This window comes from Taeniopygia guttata, chromosome Z (assembly GCF_048771995.1).
Source record: "Taeniopygia guttata chromosome Z, bTaeGut7.mat, whole genome shotgun sequence".
In the NCBI taxonomy this organism is placed as follows: Eukaryota; Metazoa; Chordata; class Aves; order Passeriformes; family Estrildidae; genus Taeniopygia; species Taeniopygia guttata.
The window spans coordinates 63,971,550-63,991,618 of NC_133063.1; the positions used below are offsets into that span (position 1 = coordinate 63,971,550).

Here is a 20,069-nt window from a genome sequence, read left to right on the forward strand (position 1 = left end):
CTTGCAGCCTGGCGCTATGTAGGAGCAGCAGGAGGATTCCTTTTCATTGCCATTCAGCTCATCCTGCTGGTTGAGTTCGCACACAAGTGGAATAAAAATTGGTATGTGTTGGGCAAGTAGTTATTTGTTTAAAATTCTGATGGACTCCTGACCAATACTTTTTCTTGTAACAAAGAATGTAGACGTGTCTTGGATGTAATTTTTGAACGAAGACACTTGAATGAGAGCTGTTCACATTTGCTTCATCTGCTTTCTCCTTCCCCAACAGAAATGTTTCTCCATTGCTCACTTCTATTCTGCTGATTTATTCTTAACTGAACTGCTTGGCTTCCATTAAGTTGTAGTGGATGCAAAATTTTCTTATTTTAAGTTATTATATGTATTTTATATGAAAATACATCTCCTAAGTAGAGTGGTGCAAGAGAATAAAATTGGCTTTGCAAAATGTAATAGTGAAACTGTGTGCAATGTTGTGGACTGATAAATCCTGCTTTTTCTATGTCAGCTTAATGGATGTCAATTTTCTTTCTCAAATGAAGGCTGCTAATTTGTGTTCACATTCTTTCTTGTCATGTAAATATGCGAGATTACATTATCAACGTGCATATATAATATTTGGGCATTGACTTCATTTTTGGTTCAAGTATATACTCTATTATTGTCCTAGCCCTTTACCTCTCATCAAAGTAAGATGTTTAAGTTTTCCTCCCACATGTATTCTCCTGCCTCCACCACCACCCTTTCTGTTTCACATTTCCTCCTCTACAAACTCTTGCAGCTCTTTCTTGTTCTAATTAAAATCCCTGCTAAGAAAGAGTTTTAGCAAACCTTAGGCCTTGTTAAATTTCTGTTTCAGGGAGGAAGATGTAAGAACTCCTTATAATACAGATATTTTTAGTGCTAATTACTGTAGCTGTTTTTTTTTGTGGATGAAAGACTTCCACCACCAGCATTTAACTTTAGTGCTCTTTACATTAAATATTCTTTTGAAATAAGTCCTGTTTCCACAAAACCACAGGGAAAAAAAACCCACAGAAAAGACCTTACATCTACTACTAAACAACCCATTCTTTCAAAGCATTCTGTTTTAGTTGCTCCTTTTAAACCCTTTGCAAGAGATGTTTGGGAGGTGAAGAAAGGAAAACAAGGTGGGCCACTCTGTCTGAGGGAGACCAGTGGTTGGACTCTAATGGAGAGGAGGCTTTTTGAGTGAAAGAGTAGTCAAACTTGGAAGGAGCAGAAGAGAGGCCATGCCATGAGCAGTAAAACCTCTGGTTTCATTGTGTGGAGAGCACCAATCGCTAGCCCAGCTGAGGTACTTGGAGTTGCCTGAAGTATTGAGCTGATGGGCTGCTCCCAGAGAACTCCTGGGAGTTGTAGGACAACACTGGGCTGTAATTACAGAAGGAGCTGATTGGGATAGAAGATAAGCACTGATGCTGAGGAATGTTTCCCTCTGTTTCATGGGCAGGAGCCTTGCAAGAATCTGTGCTGATGTAGTGACGCACGCATGCTTTGGGAAAGTAAACACTGTCCTTTGTGTTTGAGGATGTGAGCTCTTCAGCTGTTAGAATTTTATGTCCTGGGCAAGAGAAGACAAAGATAAGATGCTTGTCTCTCTCTCCCCAGGACTGCAGGTGCAAACCACAAGCAGGTGTGGAATGGTCTGCTTGCCTTGGTCACTCTCATCCTGTACTCCATTGCTGTGGCAGCCCTGGTGCTCATGGCTCTTTTCTACACGCACCCAGAGGGCTGCATGTACAACAAGATCCTGATCGGGGTGAACGGCGGCCTGTGCCTCTTTGTGTCCCTGGTGGCCATCTCGCCCTGTGTCCAGAACCGTGAGTCCTCTCACCTGCTCTCCTCCTGGGTTTTGGGGCTGCCACAGTTGTGAGCTTGGAGGCATGAGCCATGTCTGAGCAGAAAATCTAATGATAGTTCAGAGCTGGTGCTTCTCTTGGCTCTGCTCATGGTCAGCTTGACTGCTGAAACTACAGAGGTGTGGGACATTGTGGGTGTGCCATCGAGCACACAGTGTAGAGAACACCCACCTGCTGATGCCTGGCACTGTGTTGTGAAATTTACCTAAGTCAGAGCGGTAGCTCTCAAGCTCACTACTGCTTTACCATTTACTTTTGACTTCTTAGGATTTATCATTTGTGAAGTCTGGGCCTGGTAGAGTTGCTATCAGTATTTTATACTTCGTGTGCTGTTAGTATCTTGCATACATTGGGCCTGAAAATAGTAGAGTGACTCCAACAGAGATTTTACAGGCAAATAAAATTATTGTGGCAGCTTTTGAAAAGCAGCTGTGTTTGGCAAAAGCACAGAGGTGATTATTTACTTACATGGGGGTCACTAACGCTTTCCTAAAACACAGAACTAAAGGATAGACTTTTTTCTCTGTATTAGACAGTGGAAATATATCTAAACTGCCTCAAACACTTACTGAGTGCCTTAAGTAAAAAAAAAAAAAGATACTGATGTGCTATTCTTTAAAGGGTATAAATTTATTTTCAGTTTGCTAAAGTGTCTGTAAAAATAATTAATTTTCCTCATTCTCATTAAGGCCAGCCCCATTCTGGCTTGCTGCAGTCAGGAGTCATCAGCTGCTATGTCATGTACCTCACCTTCTCAGCACTATCCAGCAAACCACCAGAAACTAGTAAGTTATCTAGTGCTTTATGTAAATGCTTTTAAACTTGTTGTGTACTAAAAGCAAAAATTTAGCAAACCTGGATTAACAGACTCAGGGATGTAGGAGTGCTGGGTTTGGTCTTTGTGAAAAACACTGTTTACTTGTGTTTAAAACTTTAGAAGTTTAATAGTAATGAAAATAATAATAAAAATTAGGATAACAAGAGACAATAAAAAGCAAAGAATTATGGACGTCCAGGTGCCTTACATTCTGCCACAAAGCACACCTTGCTAACAAAGGATTACCCCTTAAAAGCAATAGTGTATTGCGTATTCATTTATCTCATACATAATTCCAATCATTCCTTTTCAAACCAAGGTGTTTCTGCTTAATTTTAGCTTTCCCCCCTCATCTTCTAAATCAATTTCTTGGTTCCTCAAAGTCTGAGTGTTCCTGATAAGGAGGCAATAATTCTTTTCTTGGAATCTTGGTGTCTTGTTGCTGTTATCTCTATCCAAATAGGATAATGCTAATAATTTCTTGATTATCTTTTCCATTTCTTGCACTAGTTACAAAAAGTATCTTATATCACATAGTTTCTATTTTAATATTATGCTTTAGCCTAAAAGCTATATTTAACACACTACTTTAAAAAAGATAATACAGCTCTACTTAGAAGAGGTTAATGTAGCACTTTCCAACATAGCATGTGTGAAAAACACATGTCACTTATTTTAAAATTTTAAAAGTTTAATAGTAATAAAATGGTTATAAAAATATTAATAAAAATTAGAGCAATAAGAATTTGGACATCCAGAGTTAGGACAATAAAAGGCAATGTCTGGATGCTCTTGGGCACTAAGCCACTAAAGCATACCTCACTAACAAAGGGTTAAGCCTTAAAAGCAATAGTCTGTTGCATATTCATATATCTCATACATGATGCAAATTTTCAAACAAAGGATGTTCTCAGCTTAATTTCTGCCCCCCCCTTCATTTTGTAAATCAATTTCTTTGCTCCTAGAAGTCTGGAAGAAGACTAAACAGTCCTGATAATTCTGTGGAATTTTTGGTGTCTAGTCACGGTTAATCAGTATGCGAAGAATTTCTTGGTTATCTTATCCATTTTTTGAGCTAGTTACAGAAAGTATCTTACATCACATACTTTATTTTAATAGAAATGCTATAGCCTAAAAGCTATATTTACCACCATTACTTAAAAAAGGATTAATACAGTACTATAATGAAATTAATACAACTTTCCAATATAACACATATAGTATTCCTTTTAATATTTGCAAAGAGCTAATCATATAGTGATGTGGGCGGTGGGGAAGACAAGCACCAAATCAATATGATTTATAAGCAAGCTCCCACTTCATTCAAAGATACTTTAGCTTATATAGGGTATTCTACAGGCATGGTCAGCAGTAAGCTCTGGTTAATTTACAGAGGTCTTTGTTTTACTTCTCCCACATGCGGTTACAGATGTAGCTGAGTTCTCCCAGCCAAGTTTGTCATCTCTAAGTCATGTCTTCCAAGGACAGAGCTTATCTTCAAGGCTATGCCTGTCCCTATTATCTCATTCCCAGACCTTGTGCAATGCAGTTTCCCAGGCCTAGAAACAGAGACTGGTTCCCTAGCTCTGTTTCCCAAGTCAGACAAAACCCTGATTCTGGGGTCTTAGACAGAGGGTTTTTGGAACAGGTATTCCGTAGAATCATGGCCTTGTTCCAACAACCGTTCCCCAACAATATAGTATGCATTTTTGACAACACCTATAGTAATTAATTTTAACATTTGTGAAGAGCCAGTTATATAATATGCATTTTTCACAGTCTTCACAGAAAAAAATGCAAATGGTACAAATAAATCTGAGCAGCCAAGAGACAGTGCAATTGTCACTCTCCCTGTGTGTTAAATGTTTTGGTCTAGGGGCACTTACCTGGGTGAGTTGCATCTGTTGCACCATTTCCTATGAACAGGTTTCCCAAAGTCTTGTAGTCTATTCCTCCTGTGACAAGTACACGTTCTCATAATATTGAATATGACAAAATGCATAATGTGTTAGGTCACGTGATAGGAAAGGATTGCAGCAAATGGCTCTTGGATTCCTGTGGAAGAAGCTGGGTGATCAGCTCCATCTAAAAGTTTACAAGGTCCAGTTAGAAGATGCTGGCCATCAAAATGGACACTAATATGATACTTTTTTCTCCTAGAATTAGTCTGCTAGGTAGGCCTGGACTCCTAATGAAGCAAAAACTTGAGTACCACTTGTGTTTAGTTTTGTGAGGGAATATTCCAAGAAAGGACTTGGAGTTATGTCTCAGAGTTACCTTACAGCTGAGATGATGCTGTTCTTCAGTGGAGTTCTTGAGCTCCCCTTGCCTTTCAGCCTCTAGTATGGCAGTTCAGGAGTAAGGAACTTGCTAGAGTTTTAAGTTCTTGACACAGCAAAACCAGAGCAAGACGTTACAGCACAGTTCAGACTTTACCCAAATAAATGTCAGATTCATATGTTTGCATTGCAGGCATTCTTTTAACTTAGAGAAGATTTTTCTGGTTTGAGTTACTATGTCCTTTCTTTATTACTGCCCAGCTTTAGTGTTCAATAGCTGAAACAACAATAGCTAGAGGAAAATACATCCAGTGACAGGAAGGAAATTTTATACAGCCGCCTCTCAAAAAGAAAGGGGGGAGGTGAAGGACGAAGTCTGTCATACTTGTGTAAATACAGATATACATGCAAGAGTATTCTAGAGTTAGGAAGTAAACCAGACAGTATTTAGGTGTAAAATCTACTTAAAATCTACTTATGGAACTTTAGCCATGTTTTGAATTAATATGAAATTGAATTTAGAAGGCATCTGAGTTACTCAAAAGTCTTGCCACAGTGTAAAAAGAAGAAGGGGAAGAAAGTGATATGTGGAATTAAATCATATACCTTGTGTTGCTTCATGTTTAACGAAGTCTTCAGCAGTTGAGTGGATGTTCTAGTTCTTCTTGTATATATTGCAAGTGTGGTTATTGCATTTGTTAGAGTATGCATCAAGCACACTCTCAGACCTCCTTGTTTTCCCATGCCTGAGAATTTTCACAGTTGTCATCTGCTCTCAGAGATGCTCCTTCTCTGCCTGTCAATGTGATAAGGACTCCACATTTGCTTGTCAGCTTTCACAGTGGCTTGTGCTAGAGAAGGTGTGAGGTGCTGGTACTTACTGTGGGGTCCCAGGACCTGTAACTCAGGTTTGCCATGAGCTTACCTAACATTGATTTGACTGAGAACAGGGCAACTACTGACCACCTTTTTTTACTGTGTGTGTATTTCATAGTTGTTCTCAAGGCACCCTTGCTGTTAAAGAGATTTCTGGTCTGAGGTCTGTCCTGTCTTGGTCTTACATGGTTTTGTAGCCTTGGGTGAAGTGTTGGCAGACTTCCAACTTCCTATTTCTTAGTTCACAAAACAGTTGTTTTTTTTTCCTTGTTTGTCTGTTGTGGTCAGACAGGAAATTTTAGTACCCTAGTAAGTTGCATTTTTGTTTTGTCTGAAATACAGTCTGCCGGGTCAGATTTACCCATTTTTTATTCTGTGATCTTTCTAAGAGATAGACAGAAACAACTGAAATTTACCTACCTGCTGTCAGATGATAAAAATTCAGTTAAAGACTTCAGTCTTTAAAATGCAATTAAATGAGCTCTGCAAACTTTTCTTTTTGTTTGTTTGTTAAGTCCTGGATGAAAACAACCGGAATATCACAATCTGTGTACCTGAATTCAGTCAAGGCCTGCACAGAGATGAAAACCTGGTTACTGGCTTGGGTACTACGATTCTGTTTGGCTGCATTTTATATTCTTGGTAAGTCTGGGAGTTTGCAGTTACATTTCTGTACATGCAGTGTTGTGGTCCAAAGAGTAAAGACTTATAGCAGGCCTCATACAGAGTCACAGAGAGATGTGGAATAAAGCTGAGCTGGAATTGTCCTCAGGAATTGTCCTGTGGTATTGTCCTCAGCTTCAGAATTTTAGATGTTTTAGCAAAAAATGTTCAACAAGATAATACAACTTTTAAAACAAATTTATCTCCTTAAAATCAAATAGGGTAATTTAGATCTAGAGGCAGAGGGAGAGAAATTCCACCTGTCCATGATCCCAGATAATCTCAGCATTAAACTCTAAAATGCTATACAGTTACATTCACCTGAAAAAGCTATCTGAAATTTTTGTAGCCTCCTGGTAGACACTATGACTGTCCTTGAAGGTCTCTAAAACAAATGAATTGTTAGGAAGGTTTAGGGCTTCTTTTAAACAAATAATGAGCATCAGCATTGTCGTTGATCTGCTCTAAAGAAATCCTTTCTTGTGCCTGTGATGCTCATTTTGTATTATTGCAGCTCACTTCAGTAAATTAAGTTAGGTCTGGGACAGGGAGTTGCTGAGGATTGAAGGGTGGTGTGTCATTTATTTTAGCTGTGCAGCTTGCCAGGAGACAGCACTACCTGTCTGCTGCAAGTTTTTGAGCAGGTTCGGCTTCTGATCAGTCCACTTCAAAATTCACATACAGAAAATCCTTCATGTTTTTGTGAAGTGAAAATAAGAGACTTATTCTTCTGTTTATCAAATACATATATGTGTTGTATTTTATTCTGATATAAAATATATAATACGGATACAATGGATCTGGTTCACATTAGAAGGGCACTTACAGTGTATCAGGGAAGTGTTTCAGCACAATGACAGGCAATGTTCGTGTAGCCTGCCACTGAACTGTACCATGTAGCTGGGGAGGTAAGAATACCTTCAAGGAGAGCGTTTTGAAGCATTGCTTGCCAAGGCTCAGTGTGTACACTAAAGCCTTCCTGTGGGTAGTGGGAAATTTGCATTTCCCATCCTGAAAGGGCAGGACAGGTCAAGAAGTTTCCTGTTAGAAGGAAGTAGAAAGGATTCCCCTACAGATAACTAAGAAAGTAATTTCTAGGAACTGGTACACTGACAGCAGTTGCTGGTAATTTGCTTTTGAAAACTGACTGCCAGAGACCTGTGAGTTTGCTGGCAAAGCCTTTACAGAAATGCTGAGCCAAGGTGATGGCTGTGAACTGAGTATAAATGCACTGGTTTTGCACAGCAGGGGAGATCTCTTCTGGCTTGCAAATTGGAGCACTTAGATTTTGCTGCTGTCAGATGGTAGTGAATTCATCACCTTTCTGGGGTGACCTACTTTTAAGCTGATGATTCAGTCTGAGCTGGCCAGTGGCCATCTGCCAGGCTGGACAAACTACCTAGTGCAGGACAAACTTTTCACATCCAGGCAAATGCTTGGCTGAGACATGGGAGTAGACTATTTATGTTTGCTGTGATGTTGAAGACTTACCCTCTTGGGGTTATAGTTATGCCCAGGGCTTTGACACTGTCTTCTTTTCCTCCTAGTTTGACCTCAACAACACGTGCAAGCTCAGAGGCACTGAAAGGAATATATGCAACAGCTGAAACCGAAGTGAGTTCTTGCTTCTTCACGCAGGACTTTTGTGTAGACTTTTCCTCATGCTTGTGCTGCTGTTGTTTTTATGGCCAGTAATCTGAAAACAGAAGCTGTTCTTGGTAGCATCTATGCTATGTGCCACTGGGTATAGACTCATCAGAACATTTGTCCACACTGGCCCTCCTGTAGGTCTTGCTGGTCCTGTGGAGGCGCCTTTATGTACTGAAACTATTTGCTCTTGAAGTTTATTCAGCATCCTGCAGACTTCCTGTAAATCTTAAGTTCAACATGAGCTCATGTCCTCTCATTTAAGGGAAAACTATGCCGGAAGGCTACCAGAAGAAAAAGTGGAGGCATTCTTGAACATTTTCAGTCCTGCTTGTCTTTATTCTCATAGCAACTAAGATCCCAAGTTCTTAACTCTTATTTTTATTTCCATACATAAGTAGTTCCTTTCTTCTTGCCTATAATTTAATCTCTGATTGTATTTCTTGTCCCTGTTTCAGCTGTACAAGTTGTTGTTCTGTCTACCTGTTACTTTGGCTTCCTTGTCCTGGGAACACTCAGGAAACTCTGGGAAATCAGTGGGGTTTTGCTAAGTAACAGTTTCCCCTTCCTTAGGCTTGTTGGTGATGCACAGGACAGGACTACTGTGGAATGCATCTGTTTATTTTTTAGCATCAGTTTCATTACATGGTTATGACAATGGGAGGATGCCAGCAGCTCACATCCCAGTCAGCAGACCAAGAACTTAATATTACAACTTACTTTAAAAGCTCTTTTGACCAATCATACGAAGCACAAGCATATTGGCAGTAGTTCTATCCAATCACTATAACTACGCATACCTTTGGATAAAGCAGTGCTCGCTTATTTCGAGTACAATACTTGCTTGTAAACCTTAAGATACAGTGCACAGAGCTCCATTATTAAGCTTAGAACTTCCTAATATCTCACCAGATACACTTTTCTGCAACTTGGGGAGTTACTCTACCCAAGTGTTAATACAGACCGTTGTTCTATTTGTCCTTTCTTTCTACTTCTTGTATAATTTTGCTGCTGATAAATCTTACAGCTACTGCTTAGCTTCTGTCTCTGAGGCCTGCCTTTTGCAACGTGCCCAAAACCCTCTGATTTTAAGGAATCCCACAATGCCCTTCACATATATGTGTGTGTTTGGAAGATAAGTCTCCATCCTTAGCTCTCTCTGCATTGGTGTTACTTGCATCTGCAGTTTTAGTTCCCATTTCACAAGTCTTTAATCGGAGTGTGAGAGTATCTGCTGAGGTATCTTAAGAGGCTGTTGGTGTTTGCAGTAGCTGGGCATGAGGAATCACAAGACATTCCAGTGTGGGAGTGCCAGGGTGCTTCCCTGTGGCAGGATGCTGTGGCTGCACCGGGCGCCAGAGCCAGCCCAGCCCTCGCCGCCAGCTGGGCACGGAGCTCCAAGGCCGGCCATGGCCTGTCTCAGGCAGGTTCTGACAGAGCACTGCAGAGAAAGCCTTTTGTGCCCCTAAACCTCTCCTGCCAGCCGTGCGCTGGAGGAGGCCTCTGCCTGAGGTGTGGGTCTGTGCCCTGTGGAGGAGCAGCAGGAAGGCTGGGACATATGGCACAGCATGGATTTGGGATGTGGCCCCTCACCAGGAAGGGTGAGGGGCCATCTCACCAGCCAGAGTACTTGTCCACTGGGTTAGTTCTGGACTGTTGGGTTTTAAAGAGTGTACAAGAGCCACTAAATGTAAATACAAGGAAAGGTCTGGTGGAAAGTAACTAATTGCACTCTACCTCCGGCCCAGAGAAGGTCTGTTGACTGCTGGAGGCAGCTGAGTGTTAGGGGTGAGGGCGGGTGTGCCAGCTTTCCTATTTTCAGTCTAAATTACAAAATGTTGAAGGGAACCTCAGTGCTTGCTGCAGAATGTGAGTGCAGCCCCAGCGTAAGGCAGGCTGGCACTGCAGGTGAGACTCAGCACAACATGAGTAGAAAGAGGTAGAGAATAAAGGGTTTACAAAAAGTCTCAGTCTTTTGAGAAGGAATGAGCTTTTTGGATTTTCCTGAGTTTATGAACCCCTGAGTAAAGGTAATCAGGGATATGCAGGGTAAACTTGCCACTTGGTGTTTCTACTGGGCATTTTACTTTAAAGACTTACTGTCTGGAAAAGCATGCAGCCAGTCCCTGTAACATGGGATAAGCTGAAACATAAAGTTTAGAAGTGCAAAGCATAAATAATTATTCATGTGTGTGTGGTGTCCCAGCCAAACTGGAGCACCCCAAATGTGATTTTACACAAGGGTTTTCTACCCTTCAGGCAATCAGGTGCAACATGATTTGACTAATCACTGGCACCCACACCATCATTACTAATCATAATAAAACGTTGCAAAGCAACTATATTTCTGCAGCAGTCTTGCTGCTCATCTGTTGATGCAGGCATCCTTTAAGTCAGTATTGAGACAGCTACTTACCTGTGATGCTGCTATGGTTTCTAAGGTGTTTTAGAGGCCTAGGATGCTGGTCTTTACCTTGGCTGTCCAGGGCCGTGTTTTATCCTTCATGGACAGCTCTAAGAAGCAATGTCCTTATTGCCAGGACTGGCAGTCCATTAGTTTGTTTTACTTAAGTGTGAACAATACCAAAGTCTCCAGTAAAATTCCAGTGCCTCATTACATTGTACAGTATACTGTAAACTAATACAAGTAAACAAAGTTTACACACTTTTGTAGTATAAAAAACTGATTGATGTAATAGGAAAGTGAATTTTCCTAACAGGATTCATTGTCTTAATCAGACTACAAGTAAAAGAAATCCAAGAGAAGGATACTATGAGTAGAAATAATATTTGTGATGCACTACAGAAAGTGCTGACTTTTACTGTAGTCTGGTGCAGGAAATACTCTTATATTTGTTTTTTTGGATGCTCAACACGTTTTCTTCATTTACATTACCATTCAACACAGAAAGTGTAAATTTCAGCTTTTCTTTCTCCATGAGGTTAAGAGAAAAAAGAAATCTTCATTTGAATAAAATAGTAAAACCAGATTTCTGCTTTTATTCATTCTTCTTGTGCTCATTCTGACTCTATTTCAGCAAAATCTTGCAAGGAGAAGTACATTTCACACTGGTACAGTTGTAATTTCCAACCTGTGCATCAGAATTTTAGAAGTTCCTTATATTTTCATCTTAGTACAGAAATGTTATAAAAAGCACTTGTATGCACATCTAAATAGATAAGTCCCCTAAATATGAATGTGCTTTATTGTAGCTTTTCCATAATTTTGTTATAATTATTTGAATCTGTGTTGGACCTAGAGTTATGTAAAATGGGTAGAGTAATTTTTAAAGACTGGCTCATTTCTTCAAATTTACTGAGCAGGTTTTTCCAAAGCTTGGAAACTGCTGTTCTGAGCTACCGAGCAAATCTTAATTTAAGTTGTGTGCTAGCTGGAAATACAAACCAGACTTTCCTAAATTAGTGTCTGTAGTTTAGACATAATAGACCTTCCTTCCCAAGTTGTTGGCTTTGCTGTAGCACAGGTTCTTACCCCCTTCCTGTTGTCTGTTCCACAGGTAGCTCGTTGCTGCTTTTGCTGTGCACCTGACGGAGATGGTAATTATGTTTTCTCTGCACAATTTACCCTTTTTTTGGCTTGTGGACCAAAGCCAAGAGAGAAAGGACACAGCTGTGGATGGAGAACTGCTCTTGCCCTCATTCAGGAGTACTGAATGCAAACTGAAGCTGATGAAGTGCTCCAAGTTAGGCTACAGAGGGAATCAAGAGATGTCACAACACCATTTCAAAAATACTAGGCTAGTTAATAATTCTTCAAAGTACATTTCATTCCTGCAACATACAAAGAGTAATCTCTGGTTTTGGCATGCCTGTGAGTGCAACTGGCTGCTGGACTTTTGGCTCAGCAGCTCTGCAGGGACTGCAGTTGAGGAGTGAGATAGGAAGGGAGTGTCCTGTTTGCAGACCTGGTACAATCAGGATTATCAGCTTGGTCTTGCCAGAAAAATATTACAGAGTAATTGTAGAGCAATTTAAATGCTCTCAATGCTCAAAATGTACTCAGTAAACCCAGGAAGTTGCTACGAGGCAGGATTTCAGTCTTAATCCAGTTTTTCACTCAGGGTTTAGGCCCATGCCCGGAGGATGAGAAAATGTTCAAGTGTCTGTGTCAATCACGCTTTCCCAAATCACACCACAGATGTTTTGCTGTGTTCTCTGTGAAGCCAACTGCTGTTTTCAGTTCTCATTAGATCTACATAACTTTCTTGTTTCCTATCTCTTGTAGCTGATGCTGAAGAGCATGTTGAAAAAAGGGGAGGCCAGACTGTGGTTTACGATGAGAAGAAGGGCACAGTGTACAGTTATGCCTACTTCCACTTTGTTTTCTTCCTGGCTTCCCTCTATGTGATGATGACAGTAACCCATTGGTTCCAGTAAGTGTATTTCTTTAATGCCGAGAAATGAACGTCTCTCTTTGTTGAGAGGGAAAATGTGAATGGGAAGTTTGGCTCTGTGGGTGTTTCCAGCCCTTATGGTAGAAGTTTGAAGAGATGTTACAAGTCTTGGGCATTCTTGAGCAAGATCTTGCTCTGTAAAGGACTGTTCTCCCTTGCTTCCTCCATGGTTTAACCTTGTTAACGCCTTTTGTGTAATTCAATTTTTTTTTTCTCCCCTTAACAGTTACGAAAGTGCTCAGATTGAAAAATTCTTCACTGGAACCTGGTCTATCTTCTGGATTAAGATGGTCTCCTGTTGGTTTTGTGTCTTCCTGTACTTATGGACTCTTATTGCTCCGCTCTGTTGCCCAACCAGAGAATTCTCAGTGTGAACAGTCTAAAGGTCATTTTAAGTTTTTTTCTCTTTTTGTTTTTTCCTTTTTTTTTTTTTGAATGAGGAAACACCAATTACCCATTTATCATATTGTACCAGTTATTACCGTTTTTAGTCAAACTAAGCAAATTGAAGACTTTTTTTTACTATTTTTTATTATCATGAGCAAGCATTGCCTAAGGGAACAAATCTGTTTTGAAACTTTACAATGCTTATGTGTGGTGTGTATAAAACACAGTTGTTGCATAAACTGGAATAAGTGAAATACTCTTCAAATAACTGACAATCTTTCTCTGGCTTCATTGACAAGAAAAGAAAAACTCTTGGTGCAGATGGTATCTTCTTACTTCCCAGGAATGTTTGGTATTTTCCAGAAAATATCCATTCATTCCTTTTTATACTTTTTCATTAACTGTTTCTTTTACAGTTTGCAGTGATGATTTGAACTGCTGTTTTGTACAGCATATAATTCTTTTAAGTAGTATCAAGATAATTTTTTTTCCAAAACCATATCTAAATATGTCTGTAGAAATAAGAGAATATATAAAATTTGACTGCCAAAGCATCTACTAAAAATTGTTTATCTAAGTATTAAATATATTAAATTATTTTATACCTAGATTGAGAAAGAATGTACCAATGATAGTAAAGTATTTATTCTATTATTACTTTAAAGACACTTGGATATTTTATGCAATTCAGATTTAGCCCAGTTAATAACTGAAGGGGAGTTCTATACACAAATTCTCAAACTGAATTTTGTCCAATTTTGCTTTACCAGGTCACTCAAAAGTTGAGTATACTGTATGGGGATGTATTATAAGGTACATTCTTTATTCACATCATTTACTGTTGATAAAAGGATATTTAAGGGAGCACTGCCCGTTGCTGTTAAATTTAAAAGTGGGGTGCTCATTTACTTTTCTGCCCTGGTGTTTCATCTTGAATCTAAAGGTCTCCCAGGTCTTCAGTTCTGTTTCCATAAGTAGTTTTACAATATTTTAGATGAATTGATGGTCAGAAAAGAACTACAGTGTGTAATCATCTTTTCTGCTTGTGTGTTGGTTGGAAAGTATTTTTTCAAACTGCTATATTTTTATACTCCTCTGTTGATACTAGTTTTGCTGTTGGCATGGGAGTTAGCCAGCCAATGTATTAATGAAGACAAAATTCTCTTGTAGATCTCCTATTCCAAACACTGGAGTAAGCAGTCAGAAAAGCAAAACCAGAAGACACAAATACAACAGGCAGCTGCCTTAGTACAAATGACTTGACAATATTAAACACTCTCTTGTAACCTTTTTTAAAATTAATTTAAGCAGATGATTTAGTGGTAAAACAACAGCTCAAATACCCTCAATGCTGAAAAAGATTGAACCCCCATATTTACCTGCATTCTGATGGGATGAATTTATGACTTGAGCTAGTCCTGGTGGTTTTTGTCTTCTCTCACTCAACATGTATATTCACACACATGTACAGTATAAAATATCAACCAATTAGCAGCTCTCTTTTTTAAAAAAATATGATTGAGCCTTAAATCTTCATCCACTGCTTTCTGCAAATCAAAAAAAGCACAACATGATACCAGTGGGTTGGCCAAAAGATTTGCATGCCTTAGTTGTTCTGTTGTAATAGTTAATGGCTAATGCCCACCTGCATCTTAATCTTAACATGTCGGATCCTGATTCTCATCTTGTTTTCATTGCCATTTTTTAGCTGCCTTGTTGTTACAGTATCCCAGGGCTTCTGTCCTGTTTGGAGCTTTCTAGGGATGTTATCTTCCCCACCCTGTGCACTCTTATCTGAAACAAAATCTTCAGGTCTGCAATCCTGTCTACTTATGCCACCTATCCCAGTGATTGGAGCCTCAAAATACAGGTCCTGAGATCTAAGGGCAGGAGGAGTCTGTCTAGCAGTGACTGCCTTGGTGTTTGCACCAAGAGTTAAAAACAGCAGTTGAAGCTGGGCTTTGACACTGAGTTAGAAGAGCAACAAGTAACTTTGGACAGGGAGGCAGATTTTCCTCTTTCCCTTTGCTTCTGCTGGGGGGTTCTGATCCTGCCAAGAGCTTTGCTAGCATGGAGACCTGACAGAACATTTTTGTTCTGCATTTAGAGTCTTGCTATGCAGATACTTCTGCAGCTGAAGAAGGCCTTTATCAATGCTTTTTCAATCCAGAAGCATTTATCTGTCCCATCTCTAAGATAAGAGCTTGTGGGCTGTGCAATGATGACTAACAGTTGTCCCACCTAACTCACCAGCAGTTCTGACAAACAGTTTTGATCCAGTGCTATAGTTGTGTGCTACATCTGAAATAGTCCAGGCTGATGCCTTGCCTGATCCTAAGAGGCATGCCAGATTTACCATCTAGTGCCATATATGCTGTACTATGAGAGACCGAGCTTGGTAGGGTTTTTTTTGTTTGGTTGGTTTTTTGTTTTGTTTTTGTTTGGTTGGTTTTTTGGTTCTTTTTCCTAAATTAGCCATGGTTCTTGTAACAGAACAACCAGGGAAAGGAGCTTTACAGAGGAAGGCACACACTCTGTCAAGTTATAGGGCAGGGAAAGGTTCTTGTTGTCTGGCTCTCATAACAGGCATCCCAGTCACAAATGTGGATAATAGTGGTCTTGATCCTTGGATGTTCTTGTTTACAGAAACACGTATTTTGTCTACTATTTGCATCAGGGCTTTCTGCACCTCCTTGTGCTGTTTGTTTTACAGTTTGTGTTTTGGGAAATAGGTTTTGCACAGAGGAAACAAGGCTGTAAAAAGAAAATCCATGAGTGAGGCATGAGTTCATTCTTCTTACACAGCACTCACCTCACTGAGCTGCTCCTTCATCCTTCCCCACTAATAACTATTGACCTTAAGTGTGTAATTGGCAGGTATGCACAGAGTGGGAATAGGACAGTGCCTGTCTACACAGTTTTGTCTACTTTGAGCAAATGTTTGGGGGGAAACCCCCAAAAATAAATAACTTTGAGGGCCTCTGTGTCCATGGTGCCCCAGATCCAGCTGTGGACTTTCAGGCCTTTCTACGGGATCAGTAACTAGTAGCACTTGGGTGTGCAAAGACTCTAGTTCCTCACCAAGACAAGGCTTCCTGCTGGCCAGGCAAATACTGCAGCCTTAGTGTTTGCTGTAAAATCTGTACTGTGAACTTCCATGTGCAACTACATAAAATCCTTGGCTCGGGTCAAGGAATCAAATTCCCAGCCCATAGATTCCAAACAGTTCATGCAAATGGGCTTAAAAAAAGCTTGTTAAGAAGTGCCTTCATACCTACTGCTGTGATAACTATTAATTCAGGTGGCACTAGAACTGGAAAACCTGCACTGAGCCTGTGACTGGGTGATGCTGCCTTATAGATTACACCAGTGTGTAAAAGGCACAATCAGATCCGGGGTGCACATGGAAGACCAAACAATCCGTGCTTGACAAACCTTTGGGGATAAGACTGCTTCAGGTATTACTGTGCAGTGGAAAATTAAGTGGGAAAACTCACAAGTAGCCTGATGCTCTTGTAAATAAATAATTTTTTTACATTTAAGCTGTAAACAGTTAACTTTCTCTCCCCATACCTGAAAGTGCAGGTGACTGTCTGCTGAGGCAGTTCACAGCACAGTGTCTATCCTGCCTTGTACTTTGTTTGTTCATTGAATTTGTTCCCAGATGTAAGCAGTGCAGCACTTCTGGCTCCTAGTGGTTTTGGGCTGTGTGAAGTGAGGAAGCTTACAAAGACAGCAAGACCAGAAATTTCCTCTGTTTAAATTTGAACTAATGCTATTTTTAATAGACTCTTGGAGGAACAGACAGTGTTGACAGAAGTCCTGCTGGGAAGGTGAAACAATTTTATTGGCTTATTTCTACTTCATCAAATTTGCCATCATAAAGTTTATATAGGACATCACTGCTGCACTGTCATCTGAGACTGGAACAATTTTACTTCTTTTCGTGAAGGCAGCCAAGAGCCACAGTCATGACTGGTTCTTGGTTGGGGTGAAATAAGTGAGACAGACTTAGAGAGCAAGTGTCTGAATCCAAGTAACTGGACTAACAAATGAGATGATAAAACTTTACTAGGAATATGTGGAAAACAGATGGGTATGCTCGTTTTGCATTGGCCACATAATTCCTCAAAGTGTGTGGGCAGCCCTTGCAGCTGGATGCCAATTAAGGAGCTCCACTGCAATCACACATTGAAGGTATTGCATGTACTCTTACTTTTCTCCTTTGAGCATTTCCATGAGGTTCAAACAGCTTGTACATGTCCAGCTAATGTGGTAAATCCTGCCTGGGCTGCTTTCCTCTGAAATGCAGAATTCAGTGTTGCTAGTGTATGTATAATCCAGAGAGAGGGTTTCTCCCCTCGCAGAATCATAAACACTGCATGCCTATTTATTTATTTATTTGTTGTTTTAGCACCTTTTTACAAGTCTATGAGCGCTTTGAGATTATAAATTAAGCATGTGTAATTGCTTTGTCAGCTACTGCTGCAGCCATTTCTGGGCTGGAACATTATTATTAACAAAGCAACCGTTGCACTTGTGAAAAAGCTGGTTTTTAACAGTTCCTTGGTTTTGAATGATGGCATGAGGAAAATTTGGGTACTTAAGATAGTGCTGCTTGAACTTTGGCTGGCAGCCCACAGTATAGTGGGCATCTCTGAACAGATCAGCAACAAAATAATCCATTGACTGTTTTAAAACTGTGCTATAAAGATTTTATAAACTGCTAGGCTTTTCTCCTAGGTTAATGAAGCAAAATACCACATGACCATACCCTTATGGCTAGATGAGTTGCAATTATCCACAGCTAAAATTTTACTCTAATTTTTCTTCTGGGATTTAGAAGCAATGTCTTTCACTTTGATGCTGTATCTCTTTGTTTTACTTGTCTTTTTCTCCTTGGATTTGTTTTTTAAAGGCAATGTAGACCTCCTTCATTCCCAGACAACCTGCTGCCTGTCAAATGGGATGTCTTTGGTGCTAGAAATTAGCAAAGACCTCTTTGCCAAGTCTTACTGATCCTTTCCTTTTTGCAGCAGGACAGCCTGTAGCATTGCAGCAGAGTCAAGGATCATAGTTTATTACATGGATCAGTTTTTCTCTGTGACAACTGCTTCTTTGTTTTCCAAAGTGGCCTATGAGTTCTTGTGGGCGGGAAACACATAATGAACACCATGACATTTTACTAGTGTTTTCAGTTTTGTAAACAGTAGTTAAAATTCAGTGTTTCACATGACTGTGCAAGTGAATGCCAGGGGTCAAGTGCTTAGAAAGCTTTAGAGCAGGATACATAGCTTGGGAACTGGTGTGCCTCTGCATTTTCTACATCCTCATGGCAGAGTGCCCAAGTGCCCCAGGATGGGGATGTAGACACACTGTACAGAGTTTGAAGCAGCAGCTTTGAGAGACTGGCATGATGACTGCTTTCTAATGCCCAAGGAAATTCTGTAGGTTTCAAGTAGGCCTTAAATCCCATTTGTTCACGGGTTTTTATGGAATCTGGATTTGATTCTTTCCACACCTGTTCAATAATGTTGTTTTTAAAAAGCTAGACTTTATTTCAGATACAAGCCACGCTGGCTTCCCCGCTGCCTGCCAGTCCCTGATAATTCCCAGCGCGTAGCGTACAGACATTTTCACAGACTTGTTCAGAGCCACATTCATCAGCTTTGAAACCACTCCAGCAGCCTAAAGCTTCCAGGGCTTTTGCTCACCAGAGCTGCAGGGTGCAGCACTGCAGCCATGCTTTTGCCAAAGAAGCCTCAGCGTGAAGCCAAGAAGAAAGTGCAAAGCCAAGAATTCTGCAAAACTAAGGGGAAATAATGGATCACTGGACATACCATAGCTTTAGTTTTCCTCTTACTGATGGAAGTCCAGGTGCTTAGATGTCCTTTGGACATCCATGCAGACTTAAAGTGTGGAGAATTAACTTCCAGATAAAATCATTCTACTTGTGATATACAAGCTGAGAAAAGATTTACTAGGAACATTTGGATTCAGTGTCTGTTTTTTGTTCACCACTGATGTGTGGTGTTCAGTCTCATGTATGCCATGTTCAAAAACTGGATGCAAAATACTCAAAATATAAACACATTTTCTTAATGATGAGGGGATTTAAATTAGTCTTTTTCAAGGTTCTTATATCTCAAGGGAACTTTTTGGTTTGTATTGTGTGGTTTTATTAAGCTGTAGCACAGTGAAGTTTGCTAGTTTATTTAACTTTTTTGCAAGTGTTGTGGTCTTTAGTAACTGTAAAAGTTCAACTTTTAAGGATTGGTAAAGACTCCAGAATTGTAAGATCTTACTTGTAAAATAGTCAAGAGCTTGGCCTTTTTAGCATGTTAATGGTTTTTATGGACATTTCCTTTTGTATACTGAATGAATGTATTGTTTTAGATTTAATGTTTAATGGACCAATAAAGTTTTCTTACATTTGAAATAAAGTGTTGTGATACATTAAATTTTTGAAGTCAGTTCTTTCTAGAAGAAACTTAAAGAATAATCTAAATATATGAGATAAGCAGTAACTGAACCAGTAAAAGTAAATTGGTTGATTTTTTTCCCACTAAATTTCAGTGTTTAACAAAAAAAAATTGCTGCTATGTGGAATATTAGAGACCTTCAATATCCATGTTTTTTCTGTATTTCTCTGGTATGTGATATTGGATGATGGCACATTGCACAGATTTGTCTGTGGCATCTGTTTTGTACAATCCAGCTCCCTGAGATGTGTAAGATACCCTGGCAGTGCAAACAAAATATCTTCAAGGCTGATGTAGCACTGAAGCACTGTGCAGGTGTTTGAGATGCAGATCTCTGATTTTTTGGGTTTTTTTCCCCTCACTTGCCCAGATGGTGGGGTGGGCAGTGTTGAACTTGACATGCTGAGATCTACACCAGGGAAAGTGGTTTGTCTTCACGGGTGGCAGCTCCTTCCCTCTCACCATCCATGTCCTGTTTCACTGTGTGCCAGCTGCACGCTGCCTCCTGGTACTGGTGGCACCCGTGCTGAGGAGCTGACCAGATCCACATCTGGACACAGTTCCCTGTGGTTTTGAGAAGCTGCTGACCAAGCTTCCAGCAGTGGTTGTTATTCCCTGTGAGC

General features: G+C 40.0%; 1 protein-coding gene across 2 annotated transcripts in view; it reads left to right on the forward strand.

Moving 5' to 3' along the window:
* The window catches only part of SERINC5 (serine incorporator 5), a 42,159-nt gene extending 22,734 nt beyond the window's left edge, over positions 1-19,425 (forward strand). For both annotated transcript variants that reach the window (XM_012577697.5, XM_041711455.2), the window contains exons 5-12: positions 8-101; positions 1,630-1,841; positions 2,570-2,665; positions 6,368-6,494; positions 8,063-8,129; positions 11,681-11,720; positions 12,409-12,556; positions 12,804-19,425. In XM_012577697.5, the coding sequence (XP_012433151.2) occupies positions 8-101; positions 1,630-1,841; positions 2,570-2,665; positions 6,368-6,494; positions 8,063-8,129; positions 11,681-11,720; positions 12,409-12,556; positions 12,804-12,951 (932 nt within the window). In that variant the 3' untranslated portion in view covers positions 12,952-19,425. The remainder of the gene's footprint in view (positions 1-7; positions 102-1,629; positions 1,842-2,569; positions 2,666-6,367; positions 6,495-8,062; positions 8,130-11,680; positions 11,721-12,408; positions 12,557-12,803) is intronic.
* Positions 19,426-20,069: the final 644 nt, after the last annotated feature.